Source organism: Semicossyphus pulcher, unplaced genomic scaffold, assembly GCF_022749685.1.
Source record: "Semicossyphus pulcher isolate SPU_LCO1_2020_fin unplaced genomic scaffold, fSemPul1.0.p SCAF_4, whole genome shotgun sequence".
Lineage (NCBI taxonomy): Eukaryota > Metazoa > Chordata > Actinopteri > Labriformes > Labridae > Semicossyphus > Semicossyphus pulcher.
Window position 1 is genome coordinate 14184836 of NW_027211715.1, and position 18760 is coordinate 14203595.

The window sequence follows — 18760 nt, forward strand, 5'->3', positions numbered from 1 at the left end:
AACATTGACAATAGTGAATGCCAAAGAAAGTTGCACTAACAAAGACAGGATGTGACTAGATGATGAAGGTGATAACCACACGGTCGCTTTGTGCACAAACTGACATTTTAAGGGGTCTCAGACACCAAAGACGACAGTCTGAGTGCCAACGCCATGATGCACAAGTTCTTCTTTCTCTGTGTTCTGACGGGTTTAGAAGGAAATGGTAAGATTATTAAACCTGATTATTATTCTCCGGCTCACAAATGAAACATTACTCCATTACAATGTCCGTCTTCTCTTTTTAGCGCTTGGGAGCGATATCATAAACGGTAAAAAGAGCAAAGAGAAGTCGATGCAGTACATGGCCTCAGTGCAGGACAAAGAAGGCCATATATGTGGAGGATTCCTCATCAGTGAAGACTTTGTGGTCACTGCTGCACACTGTGATAAATGGTGAGCAACCTTCATTCACATATTGTATATAATTCTGTCAGTTCCTTAATCCTTTTTTTCTATGTAGGAATCCTACAAATGTTGTTCTTGGCACCCATAACCTCAACAAGGTTAATAATGAAACAATGAGATACTCTGTGAAGACATGCAAACACCCATCGTATAAGGATCTGGCATCTGGGAATGACATCATGCTCCTCAAAGTAAGCACATTCTATTCAACCTTTTAACTTCAAGTGACATTTTGTATCTTTGTTCAATTATTTGCTTTTACTTTGAGTTCAAGGTTCAGTAAATAGGAGCACATTTTTTCCTAAAGATTATGATTCAAGTTTGATATGTATTTAATCTGCACGAGTACGTCCTGCCTCCAGAGAGTGGCCACGTGCTTGTGAAGCTAGTCCCACATCTTTTCCGCCCAGGCTTTAGCGTATAGATTTTATATTACTAAGCAAGAGGGGGTGTTCAAAACGGAAGAAATACAGCCTTAAAAATCAACAGAAAACTTACTTGTGACAAAATGTAGCTCTGTTTAAATGTAATTAATAGGATTTTCCTAGAAAAATTAAATATAGACTTTTACAAATACAATATAATATAAATCATCACTTATGGGCCTCCATACATGTGTGTTGGTGAGTGCGTGTGCAGACCCTTGTGAGACCCTTCCCTCTGCATCTATTCTGTTGTTTTGCTTTGCACGGGTACGTGGTAGCATGCTAGCACAAAGCTAACAGGTGGTTAGCATGCTAGCGCAATGGTAACCGGTGGTTAGCATAGTAGCGCAGCGGTAACTGGCGGTTAGTATGCTAGCGCAAAGGTAACCGTGATGCTGTTGGTGTTAGCTCGGCTAGGGGCGCGTGTTCTTGCAGTGAGTGAGAGTGAGCTTCTGGTGACAAAGAGCCCAGGAGGAGGGGCCCAGTTTGAATGTGTTTTTGACAACATGCAAGGCAAAAACATATTTATACCTTTAAGCAGTGTTAAGTGAAACATAGCCAAAAACTCGACTCAGACCTCCACCAATACCATATCTCATCCATTTGTTGGGTGTATTAGATAATTAGAGGAACTGGATGGACTCAAATGTCACCCATTCACTTATGAATGAAAATTGCTCGCCCTCATTTGATATACTTTGGTCTTGCTTCCATGTTGTGTGGGGGGAGGGGGATTGGGCATTCTCTGTGGCTCACCTGAGGTCCCTGTTTACTCAGTCCACTTCCAAGATCCAGTGATGTTCTTGAAAAACACAAAACATCTGTTTTCCATAGTGTTTTTTAAAAGCTTGTCTTCAAATCTTACTCATTATCTTATTAATGATATTGTCGTAAAGACTATGAAGTGGAAGATTTTTGCTTATTTACTGTAAAAATTATAATTTCATCAACACAATTGTAACAGTAAAATGAGAAACACTTCACATGTTTGTTCACCTGAAATTTGGAGGAGAAAAGGGCAATTTTATGAAGGAGTTTGACCAGTTTGTAACCTTTACTTTCTTGTCTTCAGCTGTCAAGGAAAGCTCGCATGGGTAAAAAAGATCGGATCAAGCCGATTCAACTTCCAAGTCCTAAAATGAACCTGAAAGACAAGAAGAAGTGCCGTGTAGCCGGATGGGGTTGGACAAGATCTGCTGGTGATGTTGTTGCTGATCTGCAAGAGGTGGAGGTTCCAATCGTTAACCTGAAAGAGTGTCAGAAGCTGTGGAATAAACTTCCTGCCAATGTCATCTGTGCAGGAGGATACGGCACAAAAAGTGGAATTTGTCAGGTGGGTTTTCTATCTGTTCAAGAATATCAAACAATGTAAAAGTGTACATGTATGACAAATAATGGAACTCCCTCCTCCTCACTTCCTCCTCACAGGGTGACTCCGGCGGCCCTCTGGTGTACAACAAGGTTGCAGTCGGTGTTGTTTCCTACAACAGCAATAATAACTGTGACTACCCAGACGTGCCCAACATCTACACAGACGTATCCAAATTTCTCCCCTGGATTAAAGAGATTCTCAAGAAAAAGAAGTGTTGAATGAAACAGCATTATAAATGAGTTCTTCACGGTGGATGTATAAAGTTTGATTGTATTGTGGCAGTATTGTTTTGTCACCTAGTTAGACACTTATGCAATACGTGCTTTTTGCTTCTGTGATTTCTGTTAACGCCTAAAGCATCCAAAATCAAAATACAGTTTGTGACATGTTAAATTCTTTTCAATAATAAAATCGACTTTGTAATGAGGCTCATTAAAATTGTTGTCTGGTATACTTTTATTTCCGTGACTGTGGGAACATCTCTGCCCATATCTGCAGCTGCAAACTGTGGTTTCTGTCGCTGTTGTTGTTTCATCAAGATTGTCTCACAGTTCAAAGAAACATTTTCTGGTTGTGACTTGTGTCACGTAGATTTACAGCAAAGAAAACACTGGTGTTATATCTAATACTTGCATCAACTAAATCTGATATGATGTGACCACATACACACATAAGAGTAGCAACATGGTCATAAATGAATAATATAAAGGTTATCAAAGGGTTATGGATGCTAAATAAAAATTGTAGGGTAATAAAATGATGCATGGGACAAAAGATTATGAGTGTTAAATGCATGTCAGTGACTGGATCTGGTGAGTTTGACTTATGTTGAAAGACTGTTAGACAAGCACGGCGTATATGTAACCCTCTATATCTTTCATTAAAAGACTGCTACTGTATTCTACAGAGGCCCGAAGTGGACATGCATCCATATATTTTATTTACTCGGTTTTCCCGTGCTTATTTTCCGGTTGTTTTCTCGAGACCTCGGCCCATTCATCACGTTATCTCGAGGTGACAATGCTGCATCACTAATGTCAGATGATGATAACTCGTATCCCCAGAGTTGCAAAAACACAAAGAAAAGAAATATGCTTAACTGACATCAATCGTGTGGGCAGTGGCAGCATGGCATGTTTTAGTCTGCAGTTTTACAGTGACCAGCCTATTCACTAAAGAAAGTTGCGTGCATCAGCAGTAATATCAAACTCTAATAGACCAAACACACGCAGGAAACAGAACAGATATGTTTCACATTTGGAACACTTCTGCAGTTGTCTCATCCAAATGATGCAGCAAAACCACATAAATAAGGCATAAGGCTTCTCATGCCTCCATGCTGTGAAACCTCTCACATAGCTTCTTGTTATATGGTAATGGAGTGATGCTTCCTCTTCACATTACTTTACCATTTGTTAAAAATTAGATGGTTAAAACTTGTGTTGGCCAACAAGTATCCTGAGTATGTGAGATTATGAAACTGCACACTTTATGATGTCATTTACACAAATGCTCCACCGTCTGTGGACAAGTAAACACTGACACATGAGTGAAGATACTCCATTAGACTTGTAGCTGCCAGTTAATGATCACATGACTTTAGAGCATCGGTTTCATAACTGTGGGTGTGAAAATATCGACATTCAAACCTGTAACTGTGGTTTGTGCTACTCGTTTAGCTGTCAGAGGTTTTGGTGCAACAAAAGTGACAAAGCCAAAAAAACAGCTCAAAGGTCAGAATTTAAATTGAGATCTATAACAGAGAATTTAGTTTTTATTCTTTAATTCATCTGACTGAAGTTAAAATAAGCTTAAGTGGCCTTAATCCAAACAGAAAGAGACAGAATGACAGAAGTCGACAAAAACCAAGAGATGAAAATAAACAAATTAAATGACATTAAATGTAGAAGTGAGTATTATTGTATAGTATAACAACTGCAATTCTGGTAAATGGCCATTTCTTGACCACATGCACTTATCAATTTAATGTCACATCTGTGCACAGAGGATGTGGCTGAAAAAGTCTGGGTGAAGCAGATGGAAACCACGGGGCCACTCACTGAGCACACTGCTGTATAAAAAGCTCCAGTTGAGACCCCAAAGACAGAAGGTCGAATTTGCTGTCAGCATGATGCACGCTCTGCACAAGTGTCTGCTTTTTTATCTTCTGACATGTCTTGGACTTCACGGTGAGATTTACAGTTCTAGTTTATGTCTCTGGTGCACAAATGCTCCATTAAAGCATCTTTTTTTCACTTTTTACAGCTCTTGGGAGTGAAATCATACATGGCAAAAAGGTCCCGCAGAACTTGATGCTGTATATGGCCTCCTTGCAGAACGACACAGGGAAACATGTATGTGGAGGATTCCTCATCAGTGAAGACTTCGTACTCACTGCTGCACACTGTAAAGACTGGTGAGTAATTGCAAATCAAAAGAACCTATTGTGTAGCAAAAATGTGTCACATTTTAATTGTATTATTTTATTGGCTGTATCTGCACAGCTTAAGAAAAGTTACTGACAACCTTTCAATGTTCCCTTGCTCAGGTCGCCTACAAGTGTTGTTCTCGGCACTCACAACCTCAAGAAGGTTAATAATGACACGATGAGATTCAGAGTAAAGACATGCCCGCATCCATCCTATGAAGACGCAGTTACTGGCAACGACATCATGCTCCTCAAAGTAAGTAGAAATTTGATCAGCCTTGGAGTCTCCCCAAAATGGTCAAAACCAATGACATCACTTTTTTGGGTCGCTCCATTTTAAGTACTTTCAGAAATCTGGGACCTGATGGAGGAAATGGTTTGAATCTGTCTTTGCTACATTTTGATTTCACCTTCACGTCTTTGTGTCTCCAGCTGTTGAAGAAGGCTCCACTGAACGAAAGAGTACAACCGATTCAACTTCCAAAGTCTGTCACTAAAATAAAGGACAACGCTAAGTGTTATGTAGCTGGGTGGGGTTACACAACAACTCGTGGTAAAGCTGTTGATGAGCTCCAATTTGTGGAAGTTTCCACTGTTAACCTGGAGACCTGTAAGAAAGAATGGAAGACTGTCAACACTAATCTTCCTGCCAATGTTATCTGTGCAGGTGGATATGACACAGTCAAAGGATTCTGTCGGGTACGTTTTCAGTTTGTTCACAGAAAACATGAAGTGGTTTCTATTTTAAATGGTTTGTCGTCTTAAACATTAAAATAAATAAATGAAGCTTTCTTCCTCACAGGGGGATTCTGGTGGTCCTCTGGTGTGCGGCGGGGCGGCTGTAGGTGTGGTGTCTTTTAACTACGGGGGAAACTGTGACTACCCAGATGCACCCAACGTCTATACAGAGACATCGAAGTACCTTCACTGGATCAAAAAGGCACTCAAGCAAAAGAACTGTTAAATGTAACAATTCAGCTTAAATGTACTGTTTTGTTACATTTTATTAGACCCACTTCAGGATGAGACGTCTGACCCTGCAGAGCTTTTACAGAATGGGCCTTTTTTACAGCTTATATTCTCTCTTGACCTTTATGACCTGGCTGTATGTTTCATATCTAAAAAACTGTTTTTAAATCTGCTGACGTCCAGTAAATTTAATTTTGCCTTCTGCTTAAATAAAGCTAAACAAATAAAACTGTTGTGTTCAGTGTTATTGTGGATTTATTGTCGTGTTTAATTCGTCTTTTGTGTCTGCTCCTTAGCTGAAAATCAAGAAAAACCCTTCATTTTTTTTGTGTTTCATATAGTCTTTTGTTATTATTGTTTTTTATCACCAGTAGGCAGAAATAGTGTTCAAGTTAAAAAGAGGTTTAAAAAAAACATTTTAGGGTACATTTGAAGTAGAAAATATAACACTGGTTGTACTGAAAAGAGCCTGCAGAGCTCCAAAATGAAAGGATTCTAACTAGAGCAAACATGTGAGAACATTGAAGCTCAAACCTGAACCTGGAAACTGTGGTTTCCGTGGTTGGCCTAGTTTGTCTTGGAACTCAAAGTAAATGTTTCAGTGGCTGTGTGAATCCACACCAAAGAATATCAGTCTGAAGTTTGTGTTTAACTCATCAAACAGGGTTCACTTCATGTGGCTGAGTATAGTGTCCACAAACAGGGAGTGCTTAAGTTGAAACATTTCAAATAAGGTGGTGGGTAAAGGGTATCATGTAATAGAAACCTGCATCTAGTCTCATACTGATCAAATGTACCTCCCCTTAATGCACAAACACACCTGCAACCATTAGAGCAGGAGGGGGGATGCTGAGGCCAGGAGGCTGCATCCCCCCCTGCTGGCTGCCCAGAGTGCAACAGTGGAAATAAAAATTCACTCCTGGGTAATTTATGATGAAAATTATTTTCAAAGTTGGTTTTCTGTGCTTACGAATTTGTTATTCTATGATGATCAAAAATGAAAAGTTGAGATCTCGAGAAAATAGCAGGAAATAATTCGTTACCACAGGAGAACAGAGTCAATAAAGTGTATGGATGCCCGTCTGTTTAGGCCTTTCGTACTGATATACCCCTGTTGTACTATTCACTAAAGAAAGCTGCGTGCATCAGCAGCAATATCAAACTCTAATAGACCAAACACACGCAGGAAACAGAACAGATATGTTTCACATTTGGAAACATTTGTGGAACACTTCTGCAGTTGTCTCATCCAAATGATGCAGCAAAACCACATAAATAAGGCATAAGGCTTCTCATGCCTCCATGCTGTGAAACCTCTCACATAGCTTCTTGTTATATGGTAATGGAGTGATGCTTCCTCTTCACATTACTTTCCCATTTGTAAAAAATTAGATGGTTAAAACTTGTGTTGGCCAACAAGTATCCTGAGTATGTGAGATTATGAAACTGCACACTTTATAATGTCATTTACACAAATGCTCCACCGTCAGTGGACAAGTAAACACTGACACATGAGTGAAGATACTCCATTAGACTTGTAGCTGCCAGTTAATGATCACATGACTTTAGAGCATCGGTTTCATAGCTGTTGGTGTGAAAATATCGACACTCAAACCTGTAACTGTGGTTTGTGCTACTCGTTTAGCTGTCAGAGGTTTTGGTGCAACAAAAGTGACAAAGCCAAAAAAACAGCTCAAAGGTCAGAATTTAAAATGAGATCTATAACAGAGAATTTAGTTTTTATTCTTTAATTCATCTGACTGAAGTTAAAATAAGCTTAAGTGGCCTTAATCCAAACAGAAAGAGACAGACTGCAAACACCCAGAAATGAAAAAAATAATAAAAATGACATTAAATGTAGAAGTGAGTAAAGTAAGTAAGCTGACTGGTTAACAGAACATGCTGATTGCATAATGTGTGTATGTGCTGCAGGTCTATGAAGCAGCAAAACCACAGGCTTCATAATTACCGTAACAACTGCAATTCTGCACTATGCCCCATTTCTTGACCCAAAGCACTCATCAATTTAATGTCACACCGGTGCACAGAGGATGTGGCTGAAAAAGTCTGGGTGAAGCAGATGGAAACCACGGGGCCACTCACTGAGCACACTGCTGTATAAAAAGCTCCAGTTGAGACCCCAAAGACAGAAGGATGAATTTGCTGTCAGCATGATGCACGCTCTGCACAAGTGTCTGCTTTTTTATCTTCTGACATGTCTTGGACTTCACGGTGAGATTTACAGTTCTAGTTTGTGTCTCTGGTGCACAAATGCTCCATTAAAGCATCTTTTTTTCACTTTTTACAGCTCTTGGGAGTGAAATCATACATGGTAAAGAGGTCCCGCAGAAATCGATGCTGTATATGGCCTCCTTGCAGAACGACGCAGGGAAACATGTATGTGGAGGATTCCTCATCAGTGAAGACTTCGTACTCACTGCTGCGCACTGTAAAGACCGGTGAGTAATCAGAAATTAAATCAAAAGAACCTATTGTAGCAAAAATGTGTCACATTTTAATTGTATTATTTTATTGGCTGTAATAATAATAATACAATCTACCCAAAGATATCGGGCCTGTTCTGCACAGTGTGCAACGGAGATGCAGTGGTTAGTGCTGTTGCCTCACAGCTAGAAGGTTCAAACCCTGGTTCAGGTTTTTTTTAGTGAGTAGTTGTGAAATGTATGTAGTCTTCACTCAAAGCACAAGATAAAATGTACTCAATCAAATACAGTGCAAATTGTTACCTCAATTTTATTGAATAGATTCTATAGGTTGTTTTTTATAGTGCAGCTTGAGAAAAGTTACTGACAACCTTTCAATGTTCACTTGCTCAGGTCGCCTACAAGTGTTGTTCTCGGCACTCACAACCTCAAGAAGGTTAATAATGACACAATGAGATTCAGAGTAAGGACATGCCCGCATCCATCTTATGAAGACGCAGTTACTGGCAACGACATCATGCTCCTCAAAGTAAGTAGAAATTTGATCAGCCTTGGAGTCTCCCCAAAATGGTCAAAACCAATTACTTTTCTGGGTCGCTCCGTTTTTAAGCATTTTTATAAATCTGGGACCTGATGGAGGAAATGGTTTGAATCTGTCTTTGCTACTTTTTTGTTTCACCTTCATGTCTTTGTGTCACCAGCTGTTGAAGAAGGCTCCACTGAACAAAAGAGTACAACCGATTCAACTTCCAAAGTCTGTCACTAAAATAAAGGACAACGCTAAGTGTTATGTAGCTGGGTGGGGTTACACAAAAACTGGTGGTGAAGTTGTTGATGTGCTCCAATTTGTGGAAGTTTCCACTGTTAACCTGGAGACCTGTAAGAAAGAATGGAAGAGTGGCGGAGTTACTCTTCCTGCCAATGTTATCTGTGCAGGTGGATATAAGACAGACAAAGGATTCTGTCAGGTACGTTTTCAGTTTGTTTACAGAAAACATGAAGTGGTTTCTATTTTAAATGGTTTGTCGTCTTAAACATTAAAATAAATAAATGAAGCTTTCTTCCTCACAGGAAGATTCTGGTGGTCCTCTGGTGTGCGGCGGGGCAGCTGTAGGTGTGGTGTCATTTAACGAAGGGGCAAACTGTGACTACCCAAATGTACCCAACGTCTATACAGAGATATCGAAGTACCTTCACTGGATCACAAAGGCACTCAAGCAAAAGAACTGTTAAATGTAACAATTCAGCTTAATTGTACTGTTTTGTTACATTTTATTAGACCCACTCCAGGATGAGTCGGCTGACCCTGCAGAGCTTTTACAGAATGGGCCTTTTTTACAGCTTATATTCTCTCTTGACCTTTATGACCTGGCTGTATGTTTCATATCTAAAAGCTGTTTTTAAATCTGCTGACGTCCTGTAAATTTAATTTTGCCTTCTGCTTAAATAAAGCTAAACAGATAAAACTGTTGTGTTCAGTGTTGTTGTGGATTTATTGCTGTGTTTAATTCGTCTTTTGTGTTTGCTCCTTAGCTGAAATGCAAAAAAAACCCTTCATAAATAAATAAAGCCTTTTTTTCTATTACAGCGTACGTTTAAAGTAGAAAATATAACACTGGTTGCACTGAAAAGGCCCTGCAGAGCTCCAAAATGAAAGGATTCTAACGAGAGCAAACATTTTGTTACTGTGAGAACATTGAAGCTCAAACCTGAACCTGGGAACTGTGGTTTCCGTGGTTGGCCTTGTTTGTTTTGGAACTCAAAGTAAATGTTTCAGTGGCTGTGTGAATCCACACCAAAGAATATTAGTCTGAAGTTTGTGTTTAACTCATCAAACAGGGTTCACTTCATGTGGCTGAGTATAGTGTCCACATACAGGGAGTGCTTAAGTTAAAACATTTCAAATAAGGTGGTGGGTAAATGGTATCATGTCATAGAAACCTGCTTCTAGTCTCATACTGATCAAATGTGCCTCCCCTTAATGCACAAACACACCTGCAATCATTAGGGCAGGAGGGGCGATGCTGAGGCCAGGAGGCTGCATCCCCCCCTGCTGGCTGCCCAGAGTGCAACAGTGGAATTAAAAATTCACTCCTGGGTAATTTATGATGAAAATTATTTTCAAAGTTGGTTTTCTGTGCTTACGAATTTGTTATTCTATGATGATCAAAAATAAAAAGTTGAGATCTCGAGAAAATAGCAGGAAATAATTCGTTACCACAGGAGAACAGAGTCAATAAAGTGTATGGATGCCCGTCTGTTTAGGCTTTTCGTACTGATATACCCCTGTTGTACTATTCACTAAAGAAAGCTGCGTGCATCAGCAGCAATATCAAACTCTAATAGACCAAACACACGCAGGAAACAGAACAGATATGTTTCACATTTGGAAACATTTGTGGAACACTTCTGCAGTTGTCTCATCCAAATGATGCAGCAAAACCACATAAATAAGGCATAAGGCTTCTCATGCCTCCATGCTGTGAAACCTCTCACATAGCTTCTTGTTATATGGTAATGGAGTGATGCTTCCTCTTCACATTACTTTACCATTTATTAAAAATTAGATGGTTAAAACTTGTGTTGGCCAACAAGTATCCTGAGTATGTGAGATTATGAAACTGCACACTTTATAATGTCATTTACACAAATGCTCCACCGTCAGTGGACAAGTAAACACTGACACATGAGTGAAGATACTCCATTAGACTTGTAGCTGCCAGTTAATGATCACATGACTTTAGAGCATCGGTTTCATAACTGTGGGTGTGAAAATATCGACACTCAAACCTGTAACTGTGGTTTGTGCTACTCGTTTAGCTGTCAGAGGTTTTGGTGCAACAAAAGTGACAAAGCCAAAAAAACAGCTCAAAGGTCAGAATTTAAATTGAGATCTATAACAGAGAATTTAGTTTTTATTCTTTTATTCATCTGACTGAAGTTAAAATAAGCTTAAGTGGCCTTAATCCAAACAGAAAGAGACAGACTGCAAACACCCAGAAATGACAAAAAATAATAATAATGACATTAAATGTAGAAGTGAGTAAAGTAAGTAAGCTGACTGGTTAACAGAACATGCTGATTGCATAATGTGTGTATGTGCTGCAGGTCTATGAAGCAGCAAAACCACAGGCTTCATAATTACCGTAACAACTGCAATTCTGCACTATGCCCCATTTCTTGACCCAAAGCACTCATCAATTTAATGTCACACCTGTGCACAGAGGATGTGGCTGAAAAAGTCTGGGTGAAGCAGATGGAAACCACGGGGCCACTCACTGAGCACACTGCTGTATAAAAAGCTCCAGTTGAGACCCCAAAGACAGAAGGATGAATTTGCTGTCAGCATGATGCACGCTCTGCACAAGTGTCTGCTTTTTTATCTTCTGACATGTCTTGGACTTCACGGTGAGATTTACAGTTCTAGTTTGTGTCTCTGGTGCACAAATGCTCCATTAAAGCATCTTTTTTTCACTTTTTACAGCTCTTGGGAGTGAAATCATACATGGTAAAGAGGTCCCGCAGAAATCGATGCTGTATATGGCCTCCTTGCAGAACGACGCAGGGAAACATGTATGTGGAGGATTCCTCATCAGTGAAGACTTCGTACTCACTGCTGCGCACTGTAAAGACCGGTGAGTAATCAGAAATTAAATCAAAAGAACCTATTGTAGCAAAAATGTGTCACATTTTAATTGTATTATTTTATTGGCTGTAATAATAATAATACAATCTACCCAAAGATATCGGGCCTGTTCTGCACAGTGTGCAACGGAGATGCAGTGGTTAGTGCTGTTGCCTCACAGCTAGAAGGTTCAAACCCTGGTTCAGGTTTTTTTTAGTGAGTAGTTGTGAAATGTATGTAGTCTTCACTCAAAGCACAAGATAAAATGTACTCAATCAAATACAGTGCAAATTGTTACCTCAATTTTATTGAATAGATTCTATAGGTTGTTTTTTATAGTGCAGCTTGAGAAAAGTTACTGACAACCTTTCAATGTTCACTTGCTCAGGTCGCCTACAAGTGTTGTTCTCGGCACTCACAACCTCAAGAAGGTTAATAATGACACAATGAGATTCAGAGTAAGGACATGCCCGCATCCATCTTATGAAGACGCAGTTACTGGCAACGACATCATGCTCCTCAAAGTAAGTAGAAATTTGATCAGCCTTGGAGTCTCCCCAAAATGGTCAAAACCAATTACTTTTCTGGGTCGCTCCGTTTTTAAGCATTTTTATAAATCTGGGACCTGATGGAGGAAATGGTTTGAATCTGTCTTTGCTACTTTTTTGTTTCACCTTCATGTCTTTGTGTCACCAGCTGTTGAAGAAGGCTCCACTGAACAAAAGAGTACAACCGATTCAACTTCCAAAGTCTGTCACTAAAATAAAGGACAACGCTAAGTGTCGTGTAGCTGGGTGGGGTTACACAACAACTCGTGGTAAAGCTGTTGATGTGCTCCAATTTGTGGAAGTTTCCACTGTTAACCTGGAGACCTGTAAGAAAGAATGGAAGAGTGGCGGAGTTACTCTTCCTGCCAATGTTATCTGTGCAGGTGGATATAAGACAGACAAAGGATTCTGTCAGGTACGTTTTCAGTTTGTTTACAGAAAACATCAAGTGGTTTCTATTTTAAATGGTTTGTCGTCTTAGAAATTGAATAAACAAATGAAGCTTTCTTCCTCACAGGAAGATTCTGGTGGTCCTCTGGTGTGCGGCGGGGCAGCTGTAGGTGTGGTGTCATTTAACGAAGGGGCAAACTGTGACTACCCAAATGTACCCAACGTCTATACAGAGATATCGAAGTACCTTCACTGGATCACAAAGGCACTCAAGCAAAAGAACTGTTAAATGTAACAATTCAGCTTAATTGTACTGTTTTGTTACATTTTATTAGACCCACTCCAGGATGAGTCGGCTGACCCTGCAGAGCTTTTACAGAATGGGCCTTATTTACAGCTTATATTCTCTCTTGACCTTTATGACCTGGCTGTATGTTTCATATCTAAAAGCTGTTTTTAAATCTGCTGACATCCTGTAAATTTCGTTTTGCCTTCTGCTTAAATAAAGCTAAACAAATAAAACTGTTGTGTTCAGTGTAATTGTGGATTTATTGCTGTGTTTAATTCGTCTTTTGTGTTTGCTCCTTAGCTGAAATGCAAGAAAAACCCTTCATAAATAAATAAAGCCTTTTTTTCTATTACAGCGTACGTTTAAAGTAGAAAATATAACACTGGTTGCACTGAAAAGGCCCTGCAGAGCTCCAAAATGAAAGGATTCTAACGAGAGCAAACATTTTGTTACTGTGAGAACATTGAAGCTCAAACCTGAACCTGGGAACTGTGGTTTCCGTGGTTGGCCTTGTTTGTTTTGGAACTCAAAGTAAATGTTTCAGTGGCTGTGTGAATCCACACCAAAGAATATCAGTCTGAAGTTTGTGTTTAACTCATCAAACAGGGTTCACTTCATGTGGCTGAGTATAGTGTCCACATACAGGGAGTGCTTAAGTTAAAAACTGTCCAATAAGGTGGTGGGTAAAGGGTATCATGTCATAGAAACCTGCTTCTAGTCTCATACTGATCAAATGGGCCTCCCCTTAATGCACAAACACACCTGCAACCATTAGAGCAGGAGGGGCGATGCTGAGGCCAGGAGGCTGCATCCCCCCCTGCTGGCTGCCCAGAGTGCAACAGTGGAAATAAAAATTCACTCCTGGGTAATATATGATGAAAATTATTTTCAAAGTTGGGTTTGTGTGCTCACGAATTTGTTATTCTATGATGTTCAAAAATAAAAAGTTGAGATCTCGAGAAAATAGCAGGAAATAATTCGTTACCACAGGAGAACAGAGTCAATAAAGTGTATGGATGCCCGTCTGTTTAGGCCTTTCGTACTGATATACCCCTGTTGTACTATTCACTAAAGAAAGCTGCGTGCATCAGCAGCAATATCAAACTCTAATAGACTAAACACACGCAGGAAACAGAACAGATATGTTTCACATTTGGAAACATTTGTGGAACACTTCTGCAGTTGTCTCATCCAAATGATGCAGCAAAACCACATAAATAAGGCATAAGGCTTTTCATGCCTCCATGCTGTGAAACCTCTCACATAGCTTCTTGTTATATGGTAATGGAGTGATGCTTCCTCTTCACATTACTTTACCATTTATTAAAAATCAGATGGTTAAAACTTGTGTTGGCCAACAAGTATCCTGAGTATGTGAAATTATGAAACTGCAGACTTCATAATGTCATTTACACAAATGCTCCACCGTCTGTGGACAAGTAAACACTGACACATGAGTGAAGATACTCCATTAGACTTGTAGCTGTCAGTTAATGATCACATGACTTTAGAGCATCGGTTTCATAGCTGTGGGTGTGAAAATATCGACACTCAAACCTGTAACTGTGGTTTGTGCTACTCGTTTAGCTGTCAGAGGTTTTGGTGCAACAAAAGTGACAAAGCCAAAAAAACAGCTCAAAGGTCAGAATTTAAATTGAGATCTATAACAGAGAATTTAGTTTTTATTCTTTTATTCATCTGACTGAAGTTAAAATAAGCTTAAGTGGCCTTAATCCATACAGAAAGAGACAGACTGCAAACACCCAGAAATGAAAAAAATAATAAAAATGACATTAAATGTAGAAGTGAGTAAAGTAAGTAAGCTGACTGGTTAACAGAACATGCTGATTGCATAATGTGCGTATGTGCTGCAGGTCTATGAAGCAGCAAAACCACAGGCTTCATAATTACCGTAACAACTGCAATTCTGCACATTGCCTCGTTTCTTGACCACATGCACTCATCACGATAAGACGATTTAATGTCACACCGGTGCACAGAGGATGTGGCTGAAAAAGTCTGGGTGAAGCAGATGGAAACCACGGGGCCGCTCACTGAGCACACTGCTGTATAAAAAGCTCCAGTTGAGACCCCAAAGACAGAAGGTCGAATTTGCTGTCAGCATGATGCACGCTCTGCACAAGTGTCTGCTTTTTTATCTTCTGACATGTCTTGGACTTCACGGTGAGATTTACAGTTCTAGTTTATGTCTCTGGTGCACAAATGCTCCATTAAAGCATCTTTTTTTCACTTTTTACAGCTCTTGGGAGTGAAATCATACATGGTAAAAAGGCCCCGCAGAACTTGATGCTGTATATGGCCTCCTTGCAGAACGATGCAGGGAAACATGTATGTGGAGGATTCCTCATCAGTGAAGACTTCGTACTCACTGCTGCGCATTGTAAAAACTCGTGAGTAATCAGGAATTAAATCAAGAGAACCTATTGTGTAGCAAAAATGTGTCACATTTTAATTGTATTATTTTATTGGCTGTATCTGCACCCACTGTAAAAAAGGATTTTTGAGGGTAGTAAATAAAATCCATGCAAATTGTGTAAATTATATTCAAAGTATACAAGTCAGCGAACGAATTAATTAAAATGAGTAAAGTTTACTTGTGTTACCTAATTTTCAACAGTAACAATTGCAACCCAAAATAACATAATACAATCTACCCAAAGATATCGGGCCTGTTCTGCACAGTGTGCAACAGAGATGCAGTGGTTAGTGCTGTTGCCTCACAGCTAGAAGGTTCAAACCCTGGTTCAGGTTTTTTTTAGTGAGTAGTTGTGAAATGTATGTACTCTTCACTCAAAACATAGGATAAAAGTTACTCAATCAAATACAGTGCAAATTGTTACCTCAATTTTATTGAATAGATTCTATAGGTTGTTTTTTATAGTGCAGCTTGAGAAAAGTTACTGACAACCTTTCAATGTTCACTTGCTCAGGTCGCCTACAAGTGTTGTTCTCGGCACCCATGATCTCAAGAAGGTTAATAATGACACAATGAGATTCAGAGTAAAGACATGCCCGCATCCATCTTATGAAGACGCAGTTACTGGCAACGACATCATGCTCCTCAAAGTAAGTAGAAATTTGATCAGCCTTGGAGTCTCCCCAAAATGGTCAAAACCAATTACTTTCCTGGGTCGCTCCGTTTTTAAGCATCTTTATAAATCTGGGACCTGATGGAGGAAATGGTTTGAATCTGTCTTTGCTACATTTTGATTTCCCCTTCACATCTTTTATGTCTCCAGCTGTTGAAGAAGGCTCCACTGAACAAAAGAGTACAACCGATTCAACTTCCAAAGTCTGTCACTAAAATAAAGGACAACGCTAAGTGTCGTGTAGCTGGGTGGGGTTACACAACAACTCGTGGTAAAGCTGTTGATGTGCTCCAATTTGTGGAAGTTTCCACTGTTAACCTGGAGACCTGTAAGAAAGAATGGAAGAGTGTCAGAGTTACTCTTCCTGCCAATGTTATCTGTGCAGGTGGATATAAGACAGACAAAGGATTCTGTCAGGTACGTTTTCAGTTTGTTCACAGAAAACATGAAGTGGTTTCTATTTTAAATGGTTTGTCGTCTTAAACATTAAAATTAATAAATGCAGCTTTCTTCCTCACAGGGGGATTCTGGTGGTCCTCTGGTATGCGGCGGGGCGGCTGTAGGTGTGGTGTCTTTTAACTATGATGAAAACTGTCGCTACCCAGATGCACCCAACGTCTATACAGAGATATCGAAGTACCTTCCATGGATCAAAAAGGCACTCAAGCAAAAGAACTGTTAAATGTAACAATTCAGCTTAAATGTACTGTTTTGTTACATTTTATTAGACCCACTTCAGGATGAGACGTCTGACCCTGCAGAGCTTTTACAGAATGGGCCTTTTTTACAGTTTATATTCTCTCTTGACCTTTATGACCTGGCTGTATGTTTCATATCTGAAAAACTGTTTTTAAATCTGCTGACATCCTGTAAATTTCATTTTGCCTTCTGCTTAAATAAAGCTAAACAAATAAAACTGTTGTGTTCAGTGTTGTTGTGGATTTATTGCCATGTTTAAATCGTCTTTTGTGTTTGCTCCTTAGCTGAAATGCAAGAAAAACCCTTCATAAATAAATAAAGCCTTTTTTCTATTACAGCGTACGTTTAAAGTAGAAAATATAACACTGGTTGCACTGAAAAGGCCCTGCAGAGCTCCAAAATGAAAGAATTCTAACGAGAGCAAACATTTTGTAACTGTGAGAACATTGAAGCTCAAACCTGAACCTGGGAACTGTGGTTTCCGTGGTTGGCCTAGTTTGTCTTGGACCTCAAAGTAAATGTTTCAGTGGCTGTGTGAATCCACACCAAAGAATATCAGTCTGAAGTTTGTGTTTAACTCATCAAACAGGGTTCACTTCATGTGGCTGAGTATAGTGTCCACATACAGGGAGTGCTTAAGTTAAAAACTGTCCAATAAGGTGGTGGGTAAAGGGTATCATGTAATAGAAACCTGCATCTAGTCTCATACTGATCAAATGTGCCTCCCCTTAACCCACAAACACACCTGCAATCATTAGGGCAGGAGGGGCGATGCTGAGGCCAGGAGGCTGCATCCCCCCCTGCTGGCTGCCCAGAGTGCAACAGTGGAAATAAAAATTCACTCCTGGGTAATTTATGATGAAAATTATTTTCAAAATAGGGTTTGTGTGCTTACGAATTTGTTATTCTATGATGTTCAAAAATAAAAAGTTGAGATCTCGAGCAAATAGCAGGAAATAATTCGTTACCACAGGAGAACAGAGTCAATAAAGTGTATGGATGCCCGTCTGTTTAGGCCTTTCGTACTGATATACCCCTGTTGTACTATTCACTAAAGAAAGTTGCGTGCATCATCAACAATATCAAACTCTAATAGACCAAACACACGCAGGAAACAGAACAGATATGTTTCACATTTGGAAACATTTGTGGAACACTTCTGCAGTTGTCTCATCCAAATGATGCAGCAAAACCACATAAATAAGGCATAAGGCTTCTCATGCCTCCATGCTGTGAAACCTCTCACATAGCTTCTTGTTATATGGTAATGGAGTGATGCTTCCTCTTCACATTACTTTACCATTTATTAAAAATCAGATGGTTAAAACTTGTGTTGGCCAACAAGTATCCTGAGTATGTGAGATTATGAAACTGCAGACTTCATAATGTCATTTACACAAATGCTCCACCATCTGTGGACTGACACATGAGTGAAGATACTCCATTAGACTTGTAGCTGTCAGTTAATGATCACATGACTTTAGAGCATCGGTTTCATAACTGTGGGTGTGAAAATATCGACACTCAAACCTGTAACTGTGGTTTGTGCTACTCGTTTAGCTGTCAGAGGTTTTGGTGCAACAAAAGTGACAAAGCCAAAAAAACAGCTCAAAGGTCAGAATTTAAATTGAGATCTATAACAGAGAATTTAGTTTTTATTCTTTAATTCATCTGACTGAAGTTAAAATAAGCTTAAGTGGCCTTAATCCAAACAGAAAGAGACAGACTGCAAACACCCAGAAATGACAAAAAATAATAATAATGACATTAAATGTAGAAGTGAGTAAAGTAAGTAAGCTGACTGGTGAACAGAACATACTGACTGCATAATGTGCGTATGTGCTGGAGGTCTATGAAGCAGCAAAACCACAGGCTTCATATTTACCGTAACAACTGCAATTCTGCACATTGCCTCGTTTCTTGACCACATGCACTCATCACGATAAGACGATTTAATGTCACACCGGTGCACAGAGGATGTGGCTGAAAAAGTCTGGGTGAAGCAGATGGAAAC

At 39.5% G+C, this 18760-nt stretch overlaps 4 protein-coding genes across 4 annotated transcripts; all 4 read left to right on the forward strand.

The window, feature by feature from the left end:
* Positions 1–120: 120 nt before the first annotated feature.
* LOC138607574 (granzyme B(G,H)-like) lies at positions 121–2670 on the forward strand. Its single transcript, XM_069680204.1, has 5 exons — positions 121–205; positions 288–435; positions 503–638; positions 1945–2205; positions 2301–2670. The coding sequence occupies exons 1-5, from the start codon at positions 154–156 to the stop codon at positions 2460–2462; spliced, it is 759 nt and encodes a 252-aa protein (XP_069536305.1). The 5' UTR covers positions 121–153; the 3' UTR covers positions 2463–2670.
* Positions 2671–4365: 1695 nt separating this feature from the next.
* On the forward strand, positions 4366–16927 carry LOC138607960 (transmembrane protease serine 9-like). The gene is made up of 11 exons (XM_069680626.1): positions 4366–4433; positions 4510–4660; positions 4793–4928; positions 5105–5371; positions 5475–5631; positions 13238–13244; positions 15036–15121; positions 15198–15348; positions 15889–16024; positions 16198–16464; positions 16568–16927. The coding sequence occupies exons 1-11, from the start codon at positions 4373–4375 to the stop codon at positions 16727–16729; spliced, it is 1581 nt and encodes a 526-aa protein (XP_069536727.1). The 5' UTR covers positions 4366–4372; the 3' UTR covers positions 16730–16927.
* Positions 7810–9515, forward strand: LOC138607085 (mast cell protease 1A-like). The gene is made up of 5 exons (XM_069679634.1): positions 7810–7873; positions 7950–8100; positions 8479–8614; positions 8787–9053; positions 9157–9515. Exons 1-5 carry the CDS (start codon positions 7813–7815, stop codon positions 9316–9318), a joined length of 777 nt encoding a protein of 258 aa, XP_069535735.1. The 5' UTR covers positions 7810–7812; the 3' UTR covers positions 9319–9515.
* LOC138607084 (mast cell protease 1A-like) lies at positions 11430–13073 on the forward strand. Its single transcript, XM_069679633.1, has 5 exons — positions 11430–11493; positions 11570–11720; positions 12099–12234; positions 12407–12673; positions 12776–13073. The coding sequence occupies exons 1-5, from the start codon at positions 11433–11435 to the stop codon at positions 12935–12937; spliced, it is 777 nt and encodes a 258-aa protein (XP_069535734.1). The 5' UTR covers positions 11430–11432; the 3' UTR covers positions 12938–13073.
* Positions 16928–18760: the final 1833 nt, after the last annotated feature.

Coding starts and splice junctions, on each gene's coding strand:
- LOC138607574 (XM_069680204.1), top strand. CDS start 154: ATGATGCACAAGTTCTTCTTTCTCTGTGTTCTGACGGGTTTAGAAGGA. Junction 206..287: donor GACGGGTTTAGAAGGAAATG/GTAAGATTATTA, acceptor TTCTCTTTTTAG/CGCTTGGGAGCGATATCATA. Junction 436..502: donor GCTGCACACTGTGATAAATG/GTGAGCAACCTT, acceptor TTTTCTATGTAG/GAATCCTACAAATGTTGTTC.
- LOC138607960 (XM_069680626.1), top strand. CDS start 4,373: ATGATGCACGCTCTGCACAAGTGTCTGCTTTTTTATCTTCTGACATGT. Junction 4,434..4,509: donor GACATGTCTTGGACTTCACG/GTGAGATTTACA, acceptor CACTTTTTACAG/CTCTTGGGAGTGAAATCATA. Junction 15,122..15,197: donor GACATGTCTTGGACTTCACG/GTGAGATTTACA, acceptor CACTTTTTACAG/CTCTTGGGAGTGAAATCATA.
- LOC138607085 (XM_069679634.1), top strand. CDS start 7,813: ATGATGCACGCTCTGCACAAGTGTCTGCTTTTTTATCTTCTGACATGT. Junction 8,101..8,478: donor GCTGCGCACTGTAAAGACCG/GTGAGTAATCAG, acceptor TCACTTGCTCAG/GTCGCCTACAAGTGTTGTTC. Junction 9,054..9,156: donor CAGACAAAGGATTCTGTCAG/GTACGTTTTCAG, acceptor TCTTCCTCACAG/GAAGATTCTGGTGGTCCTCT.
- LOC138607084 (XM_069679633.1), top strand. CDS start 11,433: ATGATGCACGCTCTGCACAAGTGTCTGCTTTTTTATCTTCTGACATGT. Junction 12,235..12,406: donor ACGACATCATGCTCCTCAAA/GTAAGTAGAAAT, acceptor TTGTGTCACCAG/CTGTTGAAGAAGGCTCCACT. Junction 12,674..12,775: donor CAGACAAAGGATTCTGTCAG/GTACGTTTTCAG, acceptor TCTTCCTCACAG/GAAGATTCTGGTGGTCCTCT.